We start from the raw sequence: 25,203 nt of genomic DNA, 5'->3' as shown, positions 1-25,203 counted from the left end.
TGATCACTGAGATAGCTCCTCACACGCCTGCCCTTTGCTGCTCACAGCTCCTTTTCACACCTTCCCAGCCCCACCAGAAGCTCCAGGGGAGCAGCAGCCATGTCATGCTTGGGCACCTCCTTCACATGTTCCCTGATTCCTTTGTTCACAAAGGAAGAGCAGTTCTGGTGAAGGGGCTGTAGCAGAGCTGAGGAGAATTTCAATCTGGGGCAAGCACCAGGGTCTGGCACCTCTCTGAAAAGGTAAAGAATGAAATTGCACCTCTGAGGGAGGGAAAGACTCCCATGATTCAGCTGATCCAAGGCTCAAGGCAGGCAGGCTGGAAGGATGAGAAAAGGTCCTGTGGTATAAATTCCCTTCTGCAGGGAGGGAAGGAGCACTTTGGTGGGGGAGAGAGTGAGAAGGTTGGGCTTGACATTCCTCTTGTAAGCTGAGGCTGGCAGAAGAACCAGGAGGCCAGTTCATTGGCTCAGGGCTTCTCACTGTGCTCTCCTTCAATTAACCCTTATCTTTCTTCCCACAGCATGAGATAGGATTGCCCAGCAGTGATATTTCACAACCTTGATAGCTACTACAAACTGATCTTATCCAAAGTCCTGAGGCCAGACCTCTTACATTATCAGCTGCAGCACCTGAATATCTGTAGCAGAATAAGGACAAAATCAGTGTCTTTTCCCCATGGCATCATTTTGGCAAGCATCTCAAGAAAGGCTTGTATCAACTATGGTTTCCTACTTGACTTTTTACCTAGAGCTTTAGTTTAGAAATTAAATTATCTAGCTGTGTCCCACACTGCCTGTGCCAGAAGCCTCTGGCCGGGCCAACAGAGGTACAAGCAGGTTCTGGCTACTTTACTGGGTAGGCCAAGTTTGGGCAGCAAGTGCTGCTGTTTCCACATGGGTTAATGCTGGGATAGAAGATTTGTATCTTCTACAGAAACAACCATTGCTCTTTTCGGTGCCTGCTCACTCTGCCCATGTGGTAAGTGCTACAGACCCACAGCACAACCACAGACCTGCTTTGATCACAGGGCTGAGCCTCCCTCCATCCCATTCCTTCAGCTCTGGCTCTTCAGCACACCACCAACAAAACTGATCCCTGCTAACACCCACGCACAGAAACTGCAGCTCTCAAACAGGGGGACGAGGCAGCAGACAGAAAAGGACAAGACCAGCATTGATCATCTCATCCCCCTGAAGAAGAGTAGGAAAAAACACTTCACCTCATGATTCAGTGGTAGATGCATCTACAAAAGAAGAACCAAGAAAGGTTACAGCAAGAACCACCAGAGCCAAGCACGTCCTGTTATGTCTTAGGTCCCAATGTCTCATTTTCCAGAGCTGAAACATCCACTACAGCATAAAAATCCGAGATTTGAATGCCCCACAACATGAATTCAGAAAAATGAAAATCTGCTGGGTGCTTATTTGATAAGTCAGCATTTTTTCTGAATGTGTCATGGAGCATTGACAGTCACCATTGCTTTTCCGATGTCTCACGTTTGTTCCTGATGTGCTGCACTAGACAATACTTGTACAACGAGACATCACAAAAACACTGGTGACCATCAAAAGAAAAGGAGCAAATAAAAAATAAGTTTTGCCCGGGTGAGCTTTCCATTGCACAGGCATGCTCTGTGCTAGTAGTATTTTCTTGCCTGCCAAGGAGTGTGTTTTGGGGTAAATCAACCCAATTGGGATAAATCTTCTTTCTCAGGCCCTAGTAACCCTCCCTCTCTCTCAGAAAGGAGCCCCACACCTGTAACCACAGAGCAGCACCAGCAAAGCTCTCACAGGACAGGCAGAGCAGCTGTGTTCACCCACACCAGCCTGAGCCCTCCTGGCACCCCAGCACCTCCCAGGGATGGTGTGACACCTCCTGCACCCTGCCTCTGTGGCTCAGGGACCAAAATGGGGGTTTTTTGCCTCCTTTGTATCAAAGTGAGATCCTGAAGTACCAGCACAGCTGTGAACTAAGATCCTCTGCACCCAGTCTTCTCTTTATTTGTTCAGTTCAGGGATATAACATATGGTATGTTACAAAATAAACCATGAAACACTTACCAAATGCAATTTTAAATAGCAAAAGCCCAAGAATCAGCTGCAGAAAGCTAAGGCAAGAGAGCAAGTGGCACTCCCAGGGCTATTCCTGCTGTCAGAGTTCAATTGAAGTGACTGAGCTCTGGAGGAGGCAGAAGCTTCCTTTTCCTGACAAGTTGCCTCCTTGCCCTTACCCCAGAAGATAAAAATAGTCATATTTCTCAGGAGAAACAAGCATGGCTGTTTTATCTGCCCTGGCACATGTGGTATGGGCCAGCCTGGAAGAGGCATTGGGTGTTCTTCTGCCTGACACATCAGCTAGCTGGCTGGTTGTCTTGTGTTCTGTGGCTCTTGTAGCTCTCTTCTCTTTCACTTGCCTTGCTTTTTACCCTAAATTGGTCAGTGTACCCATGCAGACACTGCTCTAAAACAGGCCTGTGCTCTCAGCTCCTCAGCTGTCCTGAGAGGCAGCTATGGACACCTCCACATGGAAGGTAATGCAGGTGCACTTTTTGTAGTCCAGCTCCTCCCTTGGGAATGCAGATCTCTCAGCAGCTCTCCATCATCCCCTCGTTATACCTGAGGTGTTGCCAGCAAAATCAAGAAACACAGTCCCTGGGATGTGAATCCCTGACAATTCAGATAGTGCCATCAGCAATCCTACTGCTGGGCAGTTCATAATGCTCTGTTTCATGAGCCAAAGGAGACCAGACCTCTTCTAGGCAAAACAAAAATTGTCTGGATAGCCCCACAGACTTATTATGAGAATAAAAGTTTGTTTTATTTGCCTAAAAGTCAAAGAAAACTGAGTTGAAACTGTCCCTGAAGAGGCTGTGTAGCACATTCTCCTGGCCCTTGTCAGAACACAAAGGCTTCACAGAATGTTGTCTCATCCACCCTTTGAAACCTCGGTGCTGGAGAACCTCTCCCAGAAATCTCTCTCAGTGTTTCATTAAAAAGAAAAATAAAATACTGACCTAACTCTCCCTTGCTGCAATTCAAGCCTACAGTTTCTTTGCTAAACACAGTGGAGAAAGGGAGAAAAGGAAAAAGTTCTTCCTTTCCCATTTGTGTTTTTCCGACAGAGGTCCTTCAAGGTCCTTTCAATATTTTCTTCTCTGCATTGTACGACACAAATCCTTTCAACTGCAGACAAATATTTAATTATATACAACTCATTTTTGGTCCAGGAGTCCATGTATTTGATGCTGAAGCCAGAGAGCTGTCCTAATGTGTAGCAGGAGATGGAACCCTGTGAGATCCATAGGTCTGTTTTGTCCAAGTAGAGCTTCAGCTTCTTCTCGGTGAATATCATCCAAGAAAACAAGAAGGTGCAGTAAAAGCAAGTGAACCACAGAAAGACACAGGTTTCAGTGCTCCATATCTGTATCCTAACATGATGAAAAAATGGCCACAGGGATGAATGCCCATCACCTTGAGTCTCCTGGTCTCCATTTGATGCTGATTCTCTGCAAGGAAAGCTGCCTTTTCACAGCTGAGTGTTACACAGGGCTGAGCAGGAGGGGCTCCTGCCTGTCACAAGCTTGCTTTTCCCAGAGAGTGGTGGAGCAGAGAGACCAACATCCCTCCTGCCAGAAATGTGGCCTTTTCTGGGATTCAGGCTGTCCCCAGCAGGCTACAACAGGGTCCAGATAGCTCTGACCTGTTCAGCACAGCTGTCCAAGCAGTTCTTAGCTGCAGGCAACCTTAGCAAGGTTGTGATATCAGCTCTTTAGTGATGATCAGCTCATTGTCATATCAGCTCTTATCTTACGAGGTGCCTAGGCAGGCAGATGCAGGGAAAGAGAGGAGAAATCTGGAAATCTGTGTGGGGTTCCACAGCGATGTCTTTATTAATTCATCTGCGAAGGTTCCCAGTGACAGAAGGTTCTTCTGTGAAGGTTACCAGGTTCTCTTCTGCCCGAGCTGGGCAAAAGCAGCTCTTTATGTAGGGTTCAAGGGTTTTGGAAATTGTCCAGTAGCAAGGGTTAAAGGAAAGTGACCTGTAGTCTTATAGAGAGATAAGCAGGGGTCTGAAGGCAGCAGAGAGGGGCTTCCAGTCCAGTCACCATGAGTTGGCATTTCCCATCTTAGGCTGCTGAACACCGGGGAAGTCTTGCAGGCTCTGGGCCTGCTACACGGCAGGCTGTGTGCTCAGGGCCTGTGTCTGGGGGGGTTGGGGGTCCGTGGCTGGGTGCGGGGCCGTGGCTGGGGCCGGGGCTGCTGCGGCTCCTGGGGCTGCGGGGGCAGCGGCCGCTGCTGCACTCGCTGCTGCCTCGGCGTGGGCTTGGACGGAGCCTGGGGCAGCTCCCGCATCGTCCCCCTGTCATGGTCCACCACGGGCAGGGTCTGCATCGCTCGCTCCTCCCCTGCAACAACACCAGGACCCCACAGTCACACGTCCGCCAAAGAAGTCCAAAAAACACAGAAATAGCCCAAATGTTGGGTTTTAAGCCGCCACTCTTAGACGTTCCTGCTGTGCCAGTGTGTCACCGTGACAGTTTATGAAAAATCCCTTCTCCAGGAATTCTACTCCTGGGAAGCTGTGAAGCTTCAGCTTCTCCCTGTCTTGCTGCTTTGGAATGTGATTTGGAAAGTTATTTACCCAGGCTCTGAATTGTTTTTAATTAATGACCAATCACAGCCGGCTGTGTCGGACTCTTAGTCTGTCATGGGTTTTTATTATCATTCTTGTCTAGCCTCCTGATGTATCTTTTCTCTTTTTATTTATATATTATTTTTCTATATTTTTATATATTATTCATAAATTATTTCTATTTTTATATTTTAAAATATAAATAATTATAAATATAATTATATATAAATAAAATTTCTAAAAATATAAAAATATAAATAATTATTAATATAAATTATATATAAATAAAATATTGTTTTTATTTATATATTCTTTTTAGTATAGTTTTATTATATAATTTTCATATATCATATAATTTCATATCATATATAATTTCATATAATTTTCATATAATATAATACAATACAGTTTTCATATCATTTTCATATAATAGAATATAATTTTCATGTAATTTCATATAATTTTCATATCATATCATATCATATCATTTTAATATCATATCATATAACATCATAAAATAATAAATCAGCCTTCTAAGAACTTGCAGTCAGCTTCTCATCTCTCACCTCGTCCTGCAGACCCAGCCAGCACCACAACACCAGTGAGCAGCAAAAATCACCTCTGCCTGCATCTCCCAGGCCAACATGGAAGCTTTTGGCTGCCTGCAGAGATCAAGGTACCTGGAGCATTTGGGAAAGCTCTGCCCTGTCTGTTGGGGGAACCAGCTTTATCAGGAGACATCAATGGACACCCCCAGCCTGAGCTGCTCTGTCCCCTTTTGGAGGCTACAGAGGGGAAAGTGAGATCTAACCCCAGGAAGCAACATCAAGGCACCCTGCCCTGCATTGTCTGTGCTGGGATTTCCAGACTCCTGGCAGCCAGAGATCCCTTCTGCCAGCATTAATTTTCACACACAAAGAGGTAAATTCATACAGGCTGACTTCTGATCACTGACTCATAGTTTCTGAAATATCACTCATCTTAACTTAGGGATTGAGGGATTTACCTCTTGAGACACTGAGCTGGCCTTAAACTCACAGCAAACTGTTTCAGAGAGGCTAATCACCATAAAATAATCACTAAAATATTAGTTTTCATTTTCTCAGGCTCATTTTCTCAATTCCTGCTGAATCCAGGCCCAAGAGCTGGGGACATGCTGTCACTGCACAGCTGAGGCAGTGATCTGTACCACTCAAAAGAGAACAGCCACAATGTTAAATTATACTCAAGTGGCTTTCTCAAAGCACATGTCAGAAAGTGAGACTGGCAATGCCCCTGATCTACACAGATTCACCATGTGCTAAAACCAGTTTATTGCTTATGTCAGGGCAGAGAAAATGCTCCTGACCACAGGGTTGCTGTCAGTGGGAAGCTCTGATATTTTAGGTGGCTGGATAGCAAAACAAAGCCTCTTAAACACTTACCATGAATTTCATTCCTTTTCGTTTTCCTCCTTCTGATACAATAAATAATGCAAATCACAAAGATGACAAAGAAGACTGCACCTCCTGCTATGCTCAAGATGAGATAAAAGTCCATCTTGCCTAGTTAAGGGAATGGGAGAGGATGTTAGATGGAAATAAATCACTTGCACAATATTTACTCAGAATTCTGCATTTTCTTCCATTGACTGTAAAGGCAGACCAGCAGACATCCCACCCTTTGTCTTTTACCTGCTGACAGCAGAAAGTTGCTGTTCCTCATTGTTGAGAATTTTGATTGCTCCCTGATGGGCTCAAGTTCTGCAGAAAATTGAAACCAGAGCATTCATGTGTGCCAGCTCACTGTATTTAAATTGTCACTTGTTTTAGCAGCCAGTGTTACACCAAGGTCTATTTGGCTTTTTTTGTGCCTATTTCTCCCAGAGGAGTGCAAGAGGAGCCTGGACAGATTCACATACAATTACACTTCTATGAAAAGCTGGCTGAGCTTAAGCCCACCTGAAATGTTGCCTCTAAAGATCAAAATTCAAGGTGATTGACCTCAAATGCAGGACCAAGTGCTCACAGAGGGCAGCAGGGTTAGAAGGAGGTTTGGCTCCAAGATGAGGGATTTTTAATCTACTGTGGAGCTGGCAGAGTCCTGCCACTACATAGAAAATTTGAAAGGTATTTAGTTTGGGTAGGAAGAGTAGTGTTCCACGTTCTTAGGGGGGTTTTGGTGTCTGAGAAATGCTGTATTTTTACCTTAAAGATCATTGGTATTTCTCTGTTAATGATGTGAGAAAAAAAAAAAAAAAACAAACAACCCAACAAAATTGGGTCTCTGACCCAATTCACCCTGTGATGAAAGAGCATTTCTCAAGGGTGAGAAAAAGTGAAATCAAAATTGTCTAGACAATGGCCAGTGTCTGACTATAGGCAGACCTGTCCTTGCCTGGCTTGTGTCCTGGCATGGGCAGCTTTGGCCAGGATTTCCTCATCCAGACAAGGTGTTTGGGATAGTTTGCCTTGACTTAAACAGATCTAATCCAGCAGCACACTTTCATACCGGGCTCCAAAGTCCATGCCACATCCTGCTTGCCCCTTCCCAATGCTAACATCAATCATCAACGGGACTGTGCAGTCCATCAGGTCAGGCAGCAGCAAAAAAATGCATTGCTTGGCTATTTTTGAAATCAGGATTATTCAGGAGGGAACAGCTGCACAGGAGAGCAGTGTTCATCCTGTCCCTCAGCTCTTGGCCCATGAGTCACAATCAGCCGACCTGGGATCACTTCAGTAAAGCCTTTAAGCCTCAGGACTTGCTCCCTCCTTTCTCACACCATGGGCTGTTCTTCAGACTTGGACTTTCCCTAAATTCACTGTGGCAGAAATGGGTAAAAATTGGAAATACTGAGCCAGATCTTGTGAGCACCCTCTACTCTCCACCAGCTCCAGGAAGAATCTAAAGTAAGAGAATGCTTCCAGCAGAGCACTCATGGTTGGGTGGGATGAACCCAAGCCTGGCAAATTGAAGGACTTTTCCCCAGCACTGCACTGGAATTCTGAACTTTGAACACCACACCCAGAGTCACACCAGTGTGATCTGTCCTTTGTTTGTGCCTTAACTTGCAGAATTTTTACGTGGGAGGATGACAACTGTGATGACTTCTTTTGCCTACTGAATCATTTCCAGCATGACTCTTCCCATTTAAAATGCAATCCTTTCAGTCCTTTTGCTGCATCTGTGGTTAGCTGAATAGGAAAACCTTGGTACATTTGAACCATGCTTATCTGACCCGTGTAACCCCAAAGAAAAACCCTCCAGAACTTCCCTCCTGATTTCTAGGCCAAGATGAGGAGTGTGAGCAGCTCATTTTTCCCCTTGTGAGAGAACTCATCCAGCCCATGGGTAGCAGGCAACCACCACATTGGTAGACATGATTGTGGAGAGGAGAAAAACACAATGGATCTCCCCACAGGAGAAGGGGAGGAGCAAAACCTCTCTCACACCTCACTGCCCTCAGCAGTGGTCCACCCTAGCACATTCTGACAGAAGAGATTTCTTACCTGAGCAGTTAATTGCTTTTTCAGCCATTTTTTCACTGACTTTGTTCTTAACAACGCATCGGAACGTCCCAGAATTCCACCCGCGCCATTCCAGCACTGTTGCGTTCTTTTGGATATTTTTGCCATTGGGTTGGGTCAGTTCTATTAAAAATACTTCATCCTTGGCCTTCCCTTTTGCTTCACACTTGATAGACACACTTTTATTCCTGCATTCAGCCATGAGGATTGGCTGAGGGACAGGTTCTGAAAGAGAAGGGAAGGGACAGGCATGTCTGAGAGTGTTTCTCCTCCTGAAAGCCTCTGCTTTAAGCAGAACAGAGAATAACTCCCAAATCAGCAGCTGATGAGATCACAGAAGAATGAAGAGCAAATTAGACCTCAACTGCAGAGGTAACAAGGCAACAATAAAGAAAATGCAGAGCAGTAGCATACACAGTTGGCTCAGTAAAGCAGAGCTGGACACCAGGCAGGTGAGGGGAGGAAGCTGAATCTCCTTGAGGTGGGTGGAAGGGACTGAGAACCACAGCGCCTCCACCTCTGGACCCTATGTTTTGGTGCAAGGGAAGTTGATCCTGTTCAGCCTGTGCCCATCAGAGAGTTTTTTCTCTAAAGCAGGAAAAATTATGAAAAGCTCCTCATGATGCTCTGTGTGCTACCAACAGCACTCAGCAGGCACGACAGCACAGTGTGGAAGGCCATCAAGCCAGAATGGAGAGCACAAAACAGAAAGTTCAGCTCTCAATGAGGTCATGACAGGAAAACAAAAAATATTTCTGTCTTTTCTTATGCCCTGCAAACATCTTGCTCCCTTTTGGTTCCAGTTTCTCTGTCAATGAAAGACAGAGAAAGAGATGTAAAGGCCTGCAGGGTTTTCATCAAGTAAGGGCAACTGGCAAGGACAGCAAATAAAAAATAATTATTTCTACCTTTAAGACCAGATTAAAAAAATGCCAGTGCCACCTGTCGTTACAGGCTGAGCAAATTATGGAGATCATAAATTCTAAAGAAAATAAGGACTGCTCATAGCACATGCAGTCAAGGCTCACACCACAACATCCACAGCCACCCTTTCCTGGGTAAGCCCACTCCTCCTCTGGCAGCCTGGAACCTATTACTCAGGGAAACATCCCGGTGGGAAACATTAGAGTCCAGGTGCTAGAGCTGGGTGAGGATGTCATTGGGACAATTTTAAAATTTTTTTAACAACTGTTTGTCCAGCCTGGCTGACAAATTATTCCAGGACCCAAGAGTTACTACAGGACTTCCAAAACCATGTGTCAGAGGTAATGCAACAGCAGAGGAAATGATGCAGCACACAGCTGGGCTGGAGCATTAACCTTGGCCTGAAATGGGAACACCCCAATGACAGCAGTGGCCCTGATGACTTGCTGACTCCGTTTACAGTAATAGCTCTCAAAGCAGTGACACACCCTCACTGCTCTGCTCAGCAGCCCCTTAGACACAAAGGGGCCTCCCACTGCACAGAAACCCTGCTAAAACCATTCCAGCTGTCATTGCTGCCTCAAAAAGGCATCATTTCTGTAATCCCAGCTGGTGCCACAAACTCAAGATGTTGGCAAAGCTGTGCATGATGACTGAAGAAGGACAGAGCAAAGCTATCCCCTTATTGGGGAAAAAAAGCCATGCTGTCCTACAGCTGAGAGGTCTGGAGAGGACACAGCAGGTTTTAAGGAGCAGAATAGCCATCCCCATCATCCCTTCTCGCCCCAAAACCTTTGGGCTGCTACTGCTCTGATCTCTGAGGACAAGATACAGCACAGGAATCGAGGCTGCCCTCATGCTTTGAATCCAAGCAGCTGAAAGCCCCAGGTGTGTGCTTAACTGTGCTTTAAAGAGCACAGCTTTTCTATTTGTTGTGTAGTGCTGTGCAAGGATAGGGTGCAGGAGTCCTCTTCCACTGCAAGTTCAGCTCCTGTTGTGGTTTATCTCAGGGGAGGTGACTGCTGGCTGTTTTGCATGTTACAGCAAAAATGGAGTGGGATTCCGTTGCCTGAATTAAGGCATTTAGTGCCATCAGGACTCCTGAGCTCTCCTCAAGGGGCTGGCAACACCAGAACAAAAGTCATAACTCAGTACCCATAAAATAGCACCAGAAGTACCCAAAACCCACAGCACATCAGCCACAGCTGTACCCTACATGGGCTTCTGTGGTCCTGGCAGAGGTTTCTGGAAGCAGGATGCTGCTGGCAGCCCAGGCCCCTCTCAGGTCCCACCCCAGCTCAGGGTCCCAGCACTGTTTGTGGTGCTGCAGTAGGGCTGAGCACCCTCACCCTGCTCTCAGTGTGAACCTGCTCACAGCTGCTTCCTCGGGCACAGCTAGGAACCTGCAGGCTGACAAACGGGAGCCAGAGAAAAGCTGGGGATTCGAGGCCATCAACCAGAGCCAGAGAAGGGAGGAGAGAGGCAAGCTGCTGTCAGTGGCAGGAAGAAAAAGTTACAGCCCTACAGAAGTCCTCCCACTCCTAATCAGCAAGGAGGGCACTGAGTAGGAAAGGCTGTGGGACAGAGCAGAGAGTACCAAATCTTGTTTAGCTGTCCTGAGCACCACATGGGAAAGGCAAAAACTCACCCTGAACTAATAACATTATACTTTCTTCTGCCTTCAGCTGTCCATTCTTCTGATAAACCTGCACCGTGTAGTTCCCACTGTCCTCCTTCTCCAGGCGCTGGATTTCCAGGGTCCCGTTGCGGAGTATGGCACACCTGCACTGCTCCTTGTTCACAAAGTGCTTGGCTTTGTTTTCTCTGATCTGAACCAGCCTTTGTGTCCCTTTCCTCCATGTGGCCTCATAGATGCTCCCAGGAGCAGCAATGCTGAGAAGAGCTGTCTCATTCACTGCCTTGTAAACCCAGCTGGTGCTGGAGCCTGTGGAGGGAAACACAGCCAGCCCCTCAGTTGTCTCCAGCGGCCACAGCAGTCACCCAAAAGTTGTCACTTGCTATGCCACCCCCTTCCTGAGCTGCCTAAGCCTCTCTGTTTTACTGATGCTATCTTCTTCCCCTGCTCCAAAGTATTTCTTGATGGTTCATTAGATAAATTCCAGCATCCAATTTAATTCTGAGAGGCAAGAAAGCAAAGAGCCCAGCTTTCAAAGGCTGAATTTATATCCTGGCTGACTTACTTGGAATGACTCTGGATGCCAAAATTCGTGCCCTCCCATTCAGTTTAACATGAACTTAGCCTTTCCTTCAAAGAAGGTCACTTCTCTGTTTTGCACATGGCATGGGCTGGTACCCAGAACTGCAAACAGCAAAAATAGTCACATCTCTGGACAGCAGAATCATTTCAGCAACCCCAGTGATAGCAATGATGATAATAATAGCAGCCCACGTCAATCTGTGGTGAGTGTAAGGCACTGAGCTGGAGACACACCCACAGCAGTGCCTCCCCTCTCCCACCCCAGTTACTCTGCCCCCCTGGAATGCACCCACTTGATTTTTCCCTGATGGGGAAAGTAAGGCAGGAATAAACAGCTACCAGCATCGTGTGAACTGAGGGACTGCAGGAGTCATTACAAGAATATTTTGGGGGTTTTTTTGGCAATAGCTTTTCTCTTCCTTTGATTCCAGGTCCCTTCTCCAAAACAGTGAAGAGCAGGAGATTCCCAAAGGTGGTGTTAAGGACTGGGAAGCACCTGAGCATGGGGCTGCCAAAGGGGATGTTCACTAAACATCCACCACGTGTGCAGCAGTGGGGAGGATGCACTCCTGGAGCAGTGCCTGGGTGCTCTGCCCGCTCCCCTCCAGCCACCAGCTCTGCAGGGCCCACTTCTGGTGAGCCAGCACTTGGGAAACTTTCCTTGGAGGTCATTTCAAGTGAGGAACTGTCCCCAGCCCCGTGGCAGGTGGACAAACGGGCAGGAGGAGGGCGAAATCCGCATGCAAGTGTCAGGTGGGATAAGCTCACTGGCACGAGCTCAGAGCCACAGCTTATTTAGTTTGTCAGATTCTTGTGTTCATTCCTCCTCAATTTACAGGGTGAAGCCAATCAGCAGGAGGAGATTTCCCTTCCCATCACCGCAGAGAGCTGATTCTGCCCTAATTTTATGTGTTTTAAGTATTTTTTTCCCCACAGAGAGAAAAACCTGTGTTTATGCATATTTTTATTACAGTCCTTCACTCCTTGTATCTAGGATAATGATAAATGGCACCATGGAGGGGAAACTGAAACCCAGTGGCTATTTCATTAAACTAACAATATTAGAGATAATCAGAGAACTAAAATCGCATGCCTCTGCAACAAGAACATTAATGCTGCAGTGCTTCTGGCAATTCACCACCTCCAAAGAGAGCTTGTTTTTCCAGCATCGCCTTTCTTGCAAGGTATTTGACATATCTAATGAAATGTCCTGAAATAAAGCTATCAACTAAACAGCCTTGGAAGCAGCTACGCCCCACACAGATGACACTACACATTATACCCCAATATTTGATTTCTGATACTTGTTTTTGCTCAGTCATGAACAAGTAATAGGATTTCTTTGCATAACAGACATCACTTACATTTTCTCTCTGAAAGCAAAGGAAAAAAGTAATCTGAGTTTCCAAGGATAATTCAATGGCATCTCTGTGGACCAGAGACATTTCTAAATATCAATCTAGTCTCCATTGTCTTTCTAGTGGAAAGCTGAGTATCCCACATGATATTAAAAATCTGTTTAACTAATGAAACAGCACTTCTGATAAAAATGCCCACTCAAATGTGTCCAAAGGGCAGAAATGTTTTAACTGAGAAGCTACAGCTCACTCAGTCACAAGAAAGAGTTAAAAGAAAAAAGCTCCCATAGTAATTTTAGAGAAGGAAGGAAGTCTCTGAAACTATTTTCTATTCAAGAGAATAATCCTTATTTCTGCTGGGGAAGATGTTTTATAGATTGTGTACATAAAAAGAAGAAATCCTTATTTATCTATTAATTTTGTTCTGAAGGAAAAGCAAAGCATTAAACCACCATACATACAAACTTAGTGGAATGAAACAGAGGGAGAAAAAAATTATGCAGGCTTGTATTGTCTCCATCTCTTAAAACCTTCTCTAATCTATGAGTTAACACCTTAATTAAGTTTTTAGATTAATATTTTAAAAAATAATGAGAACAATAATATGCAAAATATAAAATATATATGCAGTTGCTTGCTGTTTTCACATCTTAAACTTCAGCTCCACTGAAGACACTGAAATCTATCACTCTGTTAATATTTATGGAAGAATATAAATTGCACTTTCAAAAGATTTGCACATCTTTGATAAGAAAAGGAAATTACATGCGATAATGCACAGTGAACTGGATCTCTAATGTAGTACAAGCTGCCTTGAGGGCAGAATGCAAACTGTATGCTGACATTTCTCATTACACATGTGTCAAATTAAGGCTCATTAACTTAAAACCAAAACTCTTTACAGCTTATTATTATAACTGGAATAGGAAACTCAGGTCCTGCCCTCCCCCTGGCTGAAAATTAAATCAAATAACAATAGCAATAACCCAGATGTCTTCACTCATTGGAAAAGTGGAACAAGTTCCTTATCAGTAGCAGCCCACCAACTTGTAAATGCTTTAAAATGCAATTTTAACATCACCCCAAAAGAGCAAAAAGCTGTAAGAAAAACTCACATTTTACACTGGGAAATAAAAGCAGCAAGCACTTGACTAGGAAAATCCTCCTAAAGTTCATTTTCAGAGTCAAAAACCATCCAGTGTTGCCTTGTCCGGTGATAGCTCCTGGCAGGTGAAAGGGTTTTCTGCTGTGAGCAGGCAGTGATGGGACATGTCGGTGCAGCCTCTGTGCCCTCCTCCTCTCCTCCAGCACTTCTCATTTCTAGCAGGGGCGGAAATCAGCCTCAACAGGGTGCTTTGCCTGCATGGAGGCAACGTGGAGACAACAAAGAAAATGGGCACTAAAATACAGGAATGCCCTGGAGGTTTGTCCACCCAGCTGGAGGGCCAGGTGGGGCCCTCGTCTTCCTCAATGCTCACCTGAGGAGCTCAGCTCCAGCATCCATGTGAAAAACGCCAATCACTTGGGGTTTTTTAAAAATTTTAAAAATTTAATAATAAAATGGTTACAAAAATAGCAATATTGTTAGAGTAATAATAATTTGGACAATTTGGAGTAGGACAGTATGAGACAACAGAACCAAAGAGTTACGGACATCCAGGTACCTTTTTCTGGGCTTTTCACAATCCATATGCCATCATCCTAATGGGAGGGATGCAGTTTTTGGGTGGGGGAGTGAGGGGAACTGTAACTCTCCCCCACAGCCTCAGCAGCAGCAAGGGGAGAAGAAGCCCAGGAGCCCCAGTGAGGTGCAGGTGGCTGCTGGACAAGGCTTGGAAAGGAGACACACTTCCCTTGGAAAGCAGCAGGATCAGCTTGGCATCAACATCTGGGGTATGTATGGGCATGGAAGGGGGTGAGAACCCTGCCTTGATCCAGCCACAATCCAGCCCTGGAGCTGGCTGCTGTGGGAGAGAGGAAAGAAGCTGTGAGGAGCTAGGTCCAAAAAACATGAGAGAAGCTAATCAGGTCCTTATCCCTGATTCCAGTATGAAACAGATGGAGGGGTGAGGATTTTGAGTCTTATCCTCACCACCATAATTCCTCTGCTGCAGTAGCCACTGAAATGTTCCAGCTCTTTGTGACAGGCACAGGCCAAGAAAGAAGACAGAAGGAAATCTGTGGCACCAGATATGTACAAGAGTAGATAAACCTTGCTTGTTCATTCGTGTCATTCCTCTTCCTTGAGGTTAGGTCTTCCTTGTAAGACACCTCCCCTTCTCCAGCTTAATCATTTTTTACTGGTACTAATGAAATTTAAAAAAAAAAAAAACACTCAGTGCAGGAAAATCTAGTTTTTCTTCCTTCTTTCTGCTATTTTCTTCCTTCTTTCTGCTCTTGTTTCCTTCCAAAGAACACACAAAGGAGGCACACACAAAAGGAGAGAGGAAGCAACAGCAGCAAGATCACATTTCTGTGCCTGCCCTCCACCCTCTGTGGCAAGAAACAAGCTGAGGGCAGGGGCTGCCACACTCAGTGGCACGCCCAATCAAGTTGTGTCAAACTCCTGGACACATCTGCTTCCAGCCTGGGCACCTAAAGGAATTTGGGTAAAGGCAGCAACCCTGATTTCTCCTCTGTTCTTTGAAGGTTTTTTGCTGGTCCATCAAGTAGAGCAGAGGGAGGCCCAGCATGCTGAAACCACTGTCCATGCTCTGCTCAATTTTGTTTCTCTTCTTTTTCTTCAGGAAAGAAGAGAATTTTATTTCTTCTTCTTTTTCTTCTCCCTCAAAGCCCCTGCCTGCTTCCAGGGTACCCCTGCAGCTGTTTGTTGGTGTGTTCACCCGGCCAACACACTGGGGTGGGAATTGACATGGCACAAATGAAATGCAAAGGGAAAGATGTGTGTGTGTGTGTGTGTGTGTGAGAGAGAGAGAGAGAGAGAGAGAAGACAGGTAAAGCTCCATTCCATAGTGGTAGAACTAGGTGTAAAAGAATCTCCTGTATGCATAATGAAGGCCACTACTTCCGGTTAAGCAGTTTGGTGCCACACACAACCTTCTAAACTCACAACTGAAATGGGTCAAAAGCCACTATGGTCCAGCACACCAAACACCCTGCTTGCTGTTGGAGGAACAGGTGGGCAGGAGCAAGAAGCCATTTGTAAAGGATATAAAATGTCTGTTCAAAGATGAGCTCACTGTGAGCAGTGAAGAAGCACTTGAGAGAAGGGTGGGGGCTCAATGGCTGATGTCCCATGGTCACTGGTCATCACACAAGTGACACCAAGCCTTGGTACACATGCTCAAAATCCACTTGCAAGACTTTGCATAACAAAAGCCAAAAGCACAGCCAAACCTGCAAAAGGGGCATACCACTCACCTGCAGCAAGAGCTCCCCATGAGATTCTGGCATGGTCTGTCCCAAAAGCAGCCCCTTTTCTAACCAGCCTCTGAAACCTACTGCACCATCAGACCCAGCTGGAGAGAGACAAAGCAGCCCATGTCTCTAAGCTCAGTCTTCCTGCCAGACAACGGGGAAGTGGGGAAATGTCAATATTCTGCCCTTCCTTTCTTGAAAATCAAGGTGATGTCATGCTGCAGTCCTGACTGGGCTTTGATCCTCATTTTAGAGGAAGGATTTTTTTGGATGTTACTTGGAAGGAGGCACTCTAAGCTGTTGCACTGACATCTCTGTTTTCCCTTCAAGGGGAGTCCCAGGAGAAGGTCCCTGAAGGTGTCTCTGGAAAGCACAGCAGCTCTGGGCTGCTGCCATAGAGGAACCCAAGAAGCCAGCATGTACCTCAGAGATGTGGCAGGGGGTAAATATCCTGAGAGCAGCTCCAGCACAGAGCACTGGCCAGAAATGCCCTCCAAGGTGGAGGGAGTGGCACAGAGAGTGCTGTGGCTGGAGCTCTGTGTGGCCACAGCCCAGGCACTGGCCCAAGCTGTGCTGGGCAGGATAGGACAAGCTGTAGATAGATAACAGCTGTAGATAACAGTGCTCTCACTCTCTTCTCACTGCAGATAGCTCACACAGGAAGTAACACCACTGGATTAAACAAAGCCAGCTAGAAAACGGGCAATGGTAGAAAAGCAGATGTCTCCCAGCACGGCGCTGCTAGGCCTGGCTCAGTTAGGCCTGTCCTTAGCATCAAGCTAAGGATGCTGGAGCCCTGTTTAGCCCATTGGACTGCCACACATCCCCATCTTCTGACACACAGGAGAGCAGAGGACTGAGCACAGCCACAACAATGGGCTGTCTTTGCACACCTCTGCTCTCTCTCTGAGGCATTGTTTCCACTGCAGAAGCCGCAAAGCGTTGCACTCGAGCATTTGCTTTTGTGGCTTGCTCTTTCCTTTACACTGCTGCTCTTTGTAAGACAGCACACAGTTTCCTCACAGGGAATGTAAGTATCATACTCACATTTCCTTCTAAAGGTGACAGAGTCCCCCACATCTGAAGGCAACATCTCAAGAGACAATATGCAGCTGTTTGCAGCTCTGAGTTCTCAGCTTAGTGATGAGCCAATAAACATTCATGCCTGAGGCTTTTTTTTAAAATATTGTGATAAAAAATACTGTTATTTGATCTACTAGAAAAGGAAGCCTACAAAAAGTAGATTTGGAGCCCATCTGATAGCTTGTACCATCCTCTCTGGTATGGAACTTTGGTTATAGTAAGTGGCATTCACATGTGAGTTAGACTCAGTGCATGTGATCCTGCACTGAGTATCACCCAAAACCTTCACACCTCTAAATCCCTCAGCAGGCCTTTGATGTGTGTGAGGAGAAGAGCAAATGTGATTTTAACTGAAGTGTCAGATAGGTCATATGTGGAGTGGAAGCTTTGGGGAAGGGCAACTTCACTCTTGGGAGCTCTCCTGAGCTTGCACCATGGCCTGCAAGGCTGGGCTCCATATGGGTTGCCCTGGATGGCAGCCAAGGGCTTCCTGATGGCACATTCCCCTCCACTGGAGCTTTTCACAAAGCAGGAGGAATTGTGGGCAGTGGCTGGAGCATGGGAGAAGCAAAGTCAGCCCCAGCAAGGGGCACTGCCCTGCACTATGAAATGCCAAGGAACTGCTGGCTCCCATGTAGAGTTTCAGCCATTTGGTTGGTGGAGGACACATCCTGCCTCCTCTTCACTTCTGCCTCACACAGGGCCAAGAAAGGAAAAACTCCAGTTTGAATCAAGTGGTGGAAATATGAGGATCAATAACTCAAAATAGAGCTTTAGCCAAGGGTTTGGCAGGGATGCTGACTCAGTGCCTCAGAGCTAACTGAGAGCCTGAGCTGCACATACCCAATGGAAATCTTCCAGAAATAGTGACACACACACACATACACACACTACTACTACTGAAAAAGTTGTCTGCACAAACTTTTTCATCATTCTCTCAAGAACAGTAAACTAACATTTTCAAACCATGAATGATGCAGAATAGTCCTCACCTGATTATTTGAAGAGAAACAATTCCCCAGCAATGTCCATAATGCCACATAGAATATTCTGAGGTGGAAGGCATCCACAAAGATTCACCTCCTGTCCCTGAATAGGACAGCCCCAGGAATCACACCCTGAGCCTAAAAGCATTGTCCAAACAATTCTTCAGCTCAGCCATACTTGGAGTTGTTACCACTTCCCTGCTGAGCCCATCCCAGTGTCCCAAAAGCCCCTGGAGGAAAAGCCTTTTCCTGATATTCCTAAACCTCCCACTCCAACACAGCTTTATGCCACTAAACCTTTAGCCCCAGGTGTTCTCTCTCAGACACATTTTCTTCCTTTTCAGCAGTAAGCATGTGTCAACAGCCAAACCTCACAAAAACCACCCTTCATTTCTGGTCTGAAGGAATAGAATCCCCCTCAGACCAAGCAGTCTGTGGTTCACAGCAACCACTGGGGCTAGAGCAGATGGCAGCATCCCATCAGTTATTCTTGCAGATGGTGCATTTCAGTCTGGCTGATGATTTCCATCATCTGTAATGGCCCTAGATTTAGGAGCTAACTCTCAGCATCTTGTTCCAGTAAATTCAGTGACATTACTACTGCTGCAAAAGGTGTTGGCTTGCTGGCATGCTGCAATCAATCTGTCTCATACCAGAAGCCAGATAAATGACCATAAAAGCCTCTTCTAGTCTTGGCAGTGGTAAATACACAAAGACCTGTGTTAACTACAATGTGCCCCTTCATCATGAGAGAGTGGATGGACTAGCTACCCAAGAAGGATAATAGAAGAACAGCTGCCCCTAGAAATAACAGCTAGGAGAGACAAGTTGTTGCTACCATCTAAGCAATCTTTTGGACAAGATCTGACACTCCCCAGAAGCCATCAGCTTAATAAATGCATGTATATCTGATGTTGTGTACAGTGTTTTATTCTATTACAGTGCTATAAATCCAGAGAGGAGTGAGGGACAGTTGGAATGGGCAGGTGGGAGGTTGAGGAGTGTTGCAGGAGACTGAGCACAAACAACTGGATAATGCATTTCAGTACTGGGTGCATTTATTCCTAGCAGTGGCCTTTGTAAAGGAAACTCTTCCCCTCAATGCAAGACATTGTTGGCATTTTTCTACTGGTGCAGCCCCTGAAGGGCATGTTTGTGGGTATAAAATGTCCCTCCTCCTAGAAGACCTTGCATAAGCCCCTCTAGAGCATCACTGTGGATCCTAAAAGTGTCTGTTGTTTATTTATTAGACAGTAGACCTGTGACAGCAAAGCCAAAGGCCCACTATGTGGCCTTATGCCTACATATAAGGAGGTTTGGCTGTTATTACTGGGAAATTAAAATGTGAATGTCTCAGAAATATCTGAATAACCTCTTGCTGCTGCTCTCTGAAGCAAGAAAAGTGTCTTTCACTACTTACACAGATGCCCTTTGCACCATGTGCACCTGGAGCCATGAGATGCAGTGAAAATTGAAGTCGTTTCCTGCTCAGTGCAGATCCTGGCAGCAGCTCAGTTTCCCCTGCTTCTTCTCTCATCCTACAAGTTTCCTGTGCCCTGTGAACCCGGTTTTGGCCTCTCTGAGGTTTGTCTGTTCCTACATTTAAATGCATCACCTCCAGCCAGGCAGCAAGATGAGAGTGCAGGGACAGCAGAGTGGCAGGATGGGCTCAGCTCTGGGCCAACACCCCACACCTGCAGCAGGAGCCACACCAGTGCTGGCAAAGAGCTCTTCTCACAGCAAAGGGAAGCACAGGCACAAAGCTGCCCATCTCTCTAAACATTTACACCTCACAGCTCCTGCCAGGAAGGGTAATGGCTAAGGTGCTGCGTCACTGCATTTCTGAGAATTTCTGCTTTTTAAGACGTCAGTGAGGCAGGTGCAGGATGTTCTGTGTGATGCAGATGAGCATCTCTCCTGTGTGATGCACGGGTGGCAACTTGTGGTTTTTCAAAACATTTCTACCAGGGCAGTCCAGCTCCTTCTGTTACACTCCTGACAGTCAGAAGGTGTCACCATTCTTTTCAGCCATCCCTTTACACTTCCATCCTGGGAGAGCAGCACTTTTGTTAATTAATGTGTCCCATGTTCCCTACACACATGGCTTTCAGCAGCTCAGTGATAATTTGCTGAACTTCAGAGGGCACACTTTGCAGGGCAGGAAGTTTACTGTGCAGCCCCAATGGAAAGTTACTGTGCATGCCCTGTGCCCTCACAGATAGGATGCACTGGGTTAGAACCACAGCTGCCATGGTTATTTGTGTTATATTGATATTCCTTTGAGCTCTTCAGCATCAGTAGTTCGGTATAAAAATGAGCATCTACTTTCCTCTCATGCTGAGGAAGCCTTTTAACCATTGGGACTTCTTAAGATAGATGAGATAAAATTCATGGCAATGTTGACTCCTCCTTATTTTCTCTCCAGCAAAGAAAGGACTTTTCATCTGCATCTGGTTTTCCAGAGAAAGCTATAAACAGATCTTTGTACTGGCCAAATAACAAAGATTTAAACACTCAACAAAAGGCAGGGAAACAAACAAAACAACAAAACAAACAACAAAAAGACACCAAATCATCTGAAGGAAGGGGAAAAAAGTCCCAAACTCTTGACAGCTGGGCAGAAATGTGTACAAAAAGAAGCTGAAGTTGCACAGCTTTTGCTGTGATTGCAAGAGGAATCCTGGCCCAGCTTGTGCACAGGAAGGAAAGAGAGCTGGCACATTCCCACCTGTATTCAGGGTACCCAAAAGGCTGGATGGAGTCCTGCCTTTCCATCACCCTTCTCCCATCTCAGCTAGAAAAACCCTTTCCAGAAAGTGATAAAGAAGCTGGAAAGGGTTTGCCAGAACGAGGAGGTGGAGGAAGAAGAAAGGTTATTTCCTGTTTGCTGCTATCAGATTTGGGGTGATTCCTCTTCTTCTCAAAATTAGCAGAGCACATTCCCTGCAAACGGCTCAGGAGAAAGGCAGAGAGGAGGGAGGAGTCCCTGCAGCCCCAGGGGCTCAGTGGGGCTGTGATGTGCCACCAGCAGAGGGGTGTATCTGTCTGCGGAGCACCACCCATGGCAAATGCAGGGACAGCAGGCGTCAGGAGAAAGCAACAGCAGTGCAGCTTTCTGCAGAAGAACACTTCATACTGCCTGAAGAGCTTGCAGGATGATGGAGGACAGACCTGCAGCCACCCCACCTATTTAAGGGAAGAAACAGCATCTCTGCCTGCCATTACTCACCAGCACTTCTGTACCCTCAGTCATTAACCCCGTGCCCTTTCTCTCTTCCCTTTGGGATCCTGCACAGCAGACGCTGAGTCTGTGTCCTCACCCCCTTCCTCTTTCTGTCCTGTCATGGCTCATCCTGACACCAGAGGCTGTCCCAGCCAGCAGTGCTCCTGCTCCTGGCTCCGTGTATCCCCTCGGGAAAGCCTCCACCAACTTCTCCACTGGCTCCAGGTGATTGGAGTTGACATGCACACACCTTCCTGAATGTGGCACCTGACACGTCCCTGAATCCCACCCCTGCTGTCCCAAATTCCCTCTCCATCGGTCTGCCAATTGTTTCAGAGGAGAAATCTGATTCCTAGTGCTCTGTGATTGAAAGCAGGGCTGCAACACAAACTCTCAGTGCTCTTTGCCAAAAACACCATCACAATTTATTTTTCTTTTTTTTTTTTTTTTTTTTTTTTTTGTTTGAAGATACCTCGTTACATGACTTTTCAGTATCAAAAAAAAAAAAAGCTTTTAAAACTGTTTCGCTCCTTAGTTTAGGGAAAATATGTTTTGGCCTCAAAGAGGAAGTTGTATAAACCAAAGATGAGACAGCAGTGCTGGCTGGAGGATAGGCACCCAGCTGTATTTCCTTGTTCCATTTGCATATGATATGGGAGTAGACAATCATTCTCTCCAATGCACTGCATTTGCAATTCCAAAAGATTTGCTGAAAACTGCCTCCAAGTAATTCTCAGCCTGTAATACATCCAGTTTCTGTAGTGTTAGATAATACTAAAACTATCAGTAGCCATCATCAGTTTTAAAAATTCTGCACAGAATTTCCAATAGTAACTGTATTTATATTAGCTATAAAACACACACTTTAGACCATAGCCCCATTCAGTATTTTATCATGGATATTGGCTAACTGTGACACTGAATATGCTAACCAGAAAAACAGATCAATTTAAAAGTAAGCTGACATTGGCCACCCATATTTTCTACCTCTGCAGATGGGAACTTTCCTTATGTTAGTGTTTATGGCATAATGAGCACACTACAGCTGTACATGAATGATTTTATAAAGTCAGGTTCCTGCTGACCTCATGGCTGATGGGAGCGTGGGGGAACCTCTGCTGCCTTGCGCTGAAATCCCACCTCAGGCAGGAAATATCTTCATGAAGGTGACAATGATGCTACCAGCATGCAATAAATATATATATATATATATATATATATAAAAAATTAACACCTGCCAGCAAGGATACGGGGCAAAGGCTTCAAACTGAAACAGAATAGGTTTATATTGGGTATCAGGGAGAAATTCTTTTCTGTGAGGATGCTGAGGCACAGGGAACGGTGGCTGCCCCATCCCTGGAAATGTTCAAGGCCAGATTAGACAGGGATCTGAGCAACCTGGTCCAGTGGAAGGTGTCCCTGCCCACAGCAGGGGTGTTGGAATTAAATGAACTTCAAGGTCCCTTCCAACTCAAACTTTTCTATGATTTGCTTGCAGGTAAAGTACAAATATCTAGAAGGGCTTAAGGCCTTCTAGGTTCTCAGTGAAGACACCCCTGCTGTCTCCAGCCACATCCTCTGCCTGAGGAGATGAGTCATGTCATCTCACAGAAAGGAAATGCAACATTTACCCTGAACAAAACCCATGCAGGGCTCAGTGGTTATCAGAGGTCCCAGGCACTGAGCAGCCCCGCAGAAGGCACAAACAGCATCCAAACACCAATCCAAGCTTCTGAAATGACACATCATGGAATTCTGCTTCCACTTCAGGCAGAAATGGGTGATGCTGCTGTTCTCACCCACTTCTGTTACCAGTTCTGTGTGTTCACCTGTGGAAATCTGTGGGGCATCTCACTCCTGCCTGCTGGTAATAATACCAGTTTGGATTTTACAATTACACTACCAGAATTTGCTGTTTCATTTGAAGAAATAGCTTTAAAAATGTTAATCTGTGACACTGCCTGCTACAGATTCATTACACATGAACCTCTTGTACGCTTGTTTTGAAATGAGCTGTAATAATTCATAGAAAGTGACATGAACCTACCATGTACATGCCTAAAATCTTGAGGGGGTTTTTTCAGCTACACAGATTTCTATCAAAAGTTCACACAACCACTGACCATTATCAGTTTAGTCTATCTGCCCTCAGACTCACCAACTTCTACTCTTGTTGTTTCTGGAGAGCTGAGGGTGACAGGGAAGGCTGGTCCTGCTGGCTCTGGTCCTGGTGTCTCTGCTCCCATGCTGGGTTCTCCAAGGAACAGCACCCCAAACGCTACCTGCACAGCCACAGGGACATCAGGCTCAGCAGCCTGTGGTAGAGGTTGAGAAACAAAGCACTGTTTCATTACTGGGATGTGGGAGCTTTTCTGACATTATAGTTTTGTGAGGATGAGCTCATCCTGAATGCTAAAAGAAATCTAAAGGGATCTTTCCATTTTCTCTGCTCGCCATTCTACAATTCACTTCTTGCTTGCCTTTGCTTTCACTTTGATCTTAAGTGAAGTAAGTTGATTCTCTCGTCTCCTTTTATATTCATAACCTAAATTAATTACATGATGAAAAGATTACATATTGCATTTCATGTCAGTTACTGCTTAGCACATGCCACAAGCAAGCTCCTCTCTTCCCTCCATGAGATATTGACATTGTCGCAAACATCTTTTATGAAAAATCCTTTCCTTAGGATTTTTTCCTCCTGAGAAGCCGAGAGGCCTCAGGAACAAAATGTAAACAATGGTTATCTGCTGCTGTGGAATGCAACAGGTGCATCTGTGATTGGCCCACATTGGTTGTTCCTAATTAATGGCCAATCACAGTGAGCTGGCTCAGACTGTCTCGGTCAGCCACAAGCCTTTGTTATCATTCCTTTTCTATTCTTAACTAGCCTTCTGATTAAATCCTTTCTTCTATTCTTTTAATATCGTTTTAATGCAATATATGTCATAAAATAATAAATCAAGCCTTCCGAAACATGGAGTCAAATCCTCGTCTCTTCCCTCATCCTGGGACCCCTGCGAACACAACCACAGACATGGATACAAATCCAAACCTCTGTTCTGTACAGTGCTAAAAGCCACTGGTGGGAGGATATCACATTCCAAAACATCCACATTTCCCACAGAGCAGAGCTCCTCTCATCCTGCCAGCACTGGATCAGCAGAGAGGTGGAAGCTGCACTACTCCCAGCCTTGCCCAGCCATGACCAGCTCCAGAGAGGATGATGTGGGGGTCAGTTCCCATCCCCAGAGGAAGCCAGAGGCAGCTGGAGGCACCCTGGCACCAAGGACTCTGTCAGCAGCCCAGAGAAGGCAGGGCTGGCCTGGCACAGCCTCACCAAAGGCACCCAAAGAGGCAGCACAGGCACCTGTGTTTCTACTCAAGTTCCTGAGAGCAGCATCCACATCCATACCCTGCTCACCTGCCAGACCCAGGCTGGAAAGGGTCCCTGCTCTTTCCTGGGAGATGCAGCACCATGGCCAGACTGGAAAACACCAGGAAATTCAGGCAGATGACTCCTCAGAGTGTTGGGTTCATAGACTGCAGGGCAGGATCATCCCTGCACAGTCACACCCGTGTTCCAGGGATAAACCTGTTATGGTAAACTCCAGGGGCTTGATAGGATCATATCAGGACATTCCTTTTAACCCCAATCTGGGCTCACTTGTCTAAGAATGAGAAGAAGCCACCCCCTTCTTGCAAAAGTTGCAATGCAGTCCAGCATCCTCTCTCACAGCTAAGGTGGTTTTAGGTTTTAGCCACAAAAAAAAATACAGATGGATAAAGATGGGTAAAACCAGACCATCTCCCTGCATCTCCGCCCTGCAGCTCACAGTTCAGGCACCACAGCAGGGCTTGGTGAGCTGCCAGGGCACACAGATGTTCT

At 45.9% G+C, this 25,203-nt stretch overlaps 1 protein-coding gene across 4 annotated transcripts; it reads right to left on the bottom strand.

The window, feature by feature from the left end:
• Positions 1 to 1,978: 1,978 nt before the first annotated feature.
• Positions 1,979 to 23,934, bottom strand: CD2 (CD2 molecule). 4 transcript variants are annotated; one of them, XM_074532042.1, is made up of 6 exons: positions 23,473 to 23,934; positions 10,717 to 11,013; positions 8,127 to 8,369; positions 6,309 to 6,377; positions 6,060 to 6,179; positions 1,979 to 4,408 (listed from the first exon to the last, which is right to left on the bottom strand). In XM_074532042.1, the coding sequence occupies exons 1-6, from the start codon at positions 23,663 to 23,665 to the stop codon at positions 4,194 to 4,196; spliced, it is 1,137 nt and encodes a 378-aa protein (XP_074388143.1). In that variant the 5' UTR covers positions 23,666 to 23,934; the 3' UTR covers positions 1,979 to 4,193. The 4 variants fall into 4 exon arrangements, with proteins under 4 accessions (XP_074388143.1, XP_014125300.2, XP_074388148.1 ...); XM_014269825.3 differs by lacking the exon at positions 23,473 to 23,934 and adding an exon at positions 13,760 to 14,022; XM_074532047.1 differs by lacking the exon at positions 6,309 to 6,377 and having other exon boundaries at positions 23,473 to 23,903.
• Positions 23,935 to 25,203: the final 1,269 nt, after the last annotated feature.

The sequence above is a fragment of the Zonotrichia albicollis genome, chromosome 2 (assembly GCF_047830755.1).
Source record: "Zonotrichia albicollis isolate bZonAlb1 chromosome 2, bZonAlb1.hap1, whole genome shotgun sequence".
Lineage (NCBI taxonomy): Eukaryota > Metazoa > Chordata > Aves > Passeriformes > Passerellidae > Zonotrichia > Zonotrichia albicollis.
This window is presented reverse-complemented; position numbering and strand designations above follow the sequence as displayed.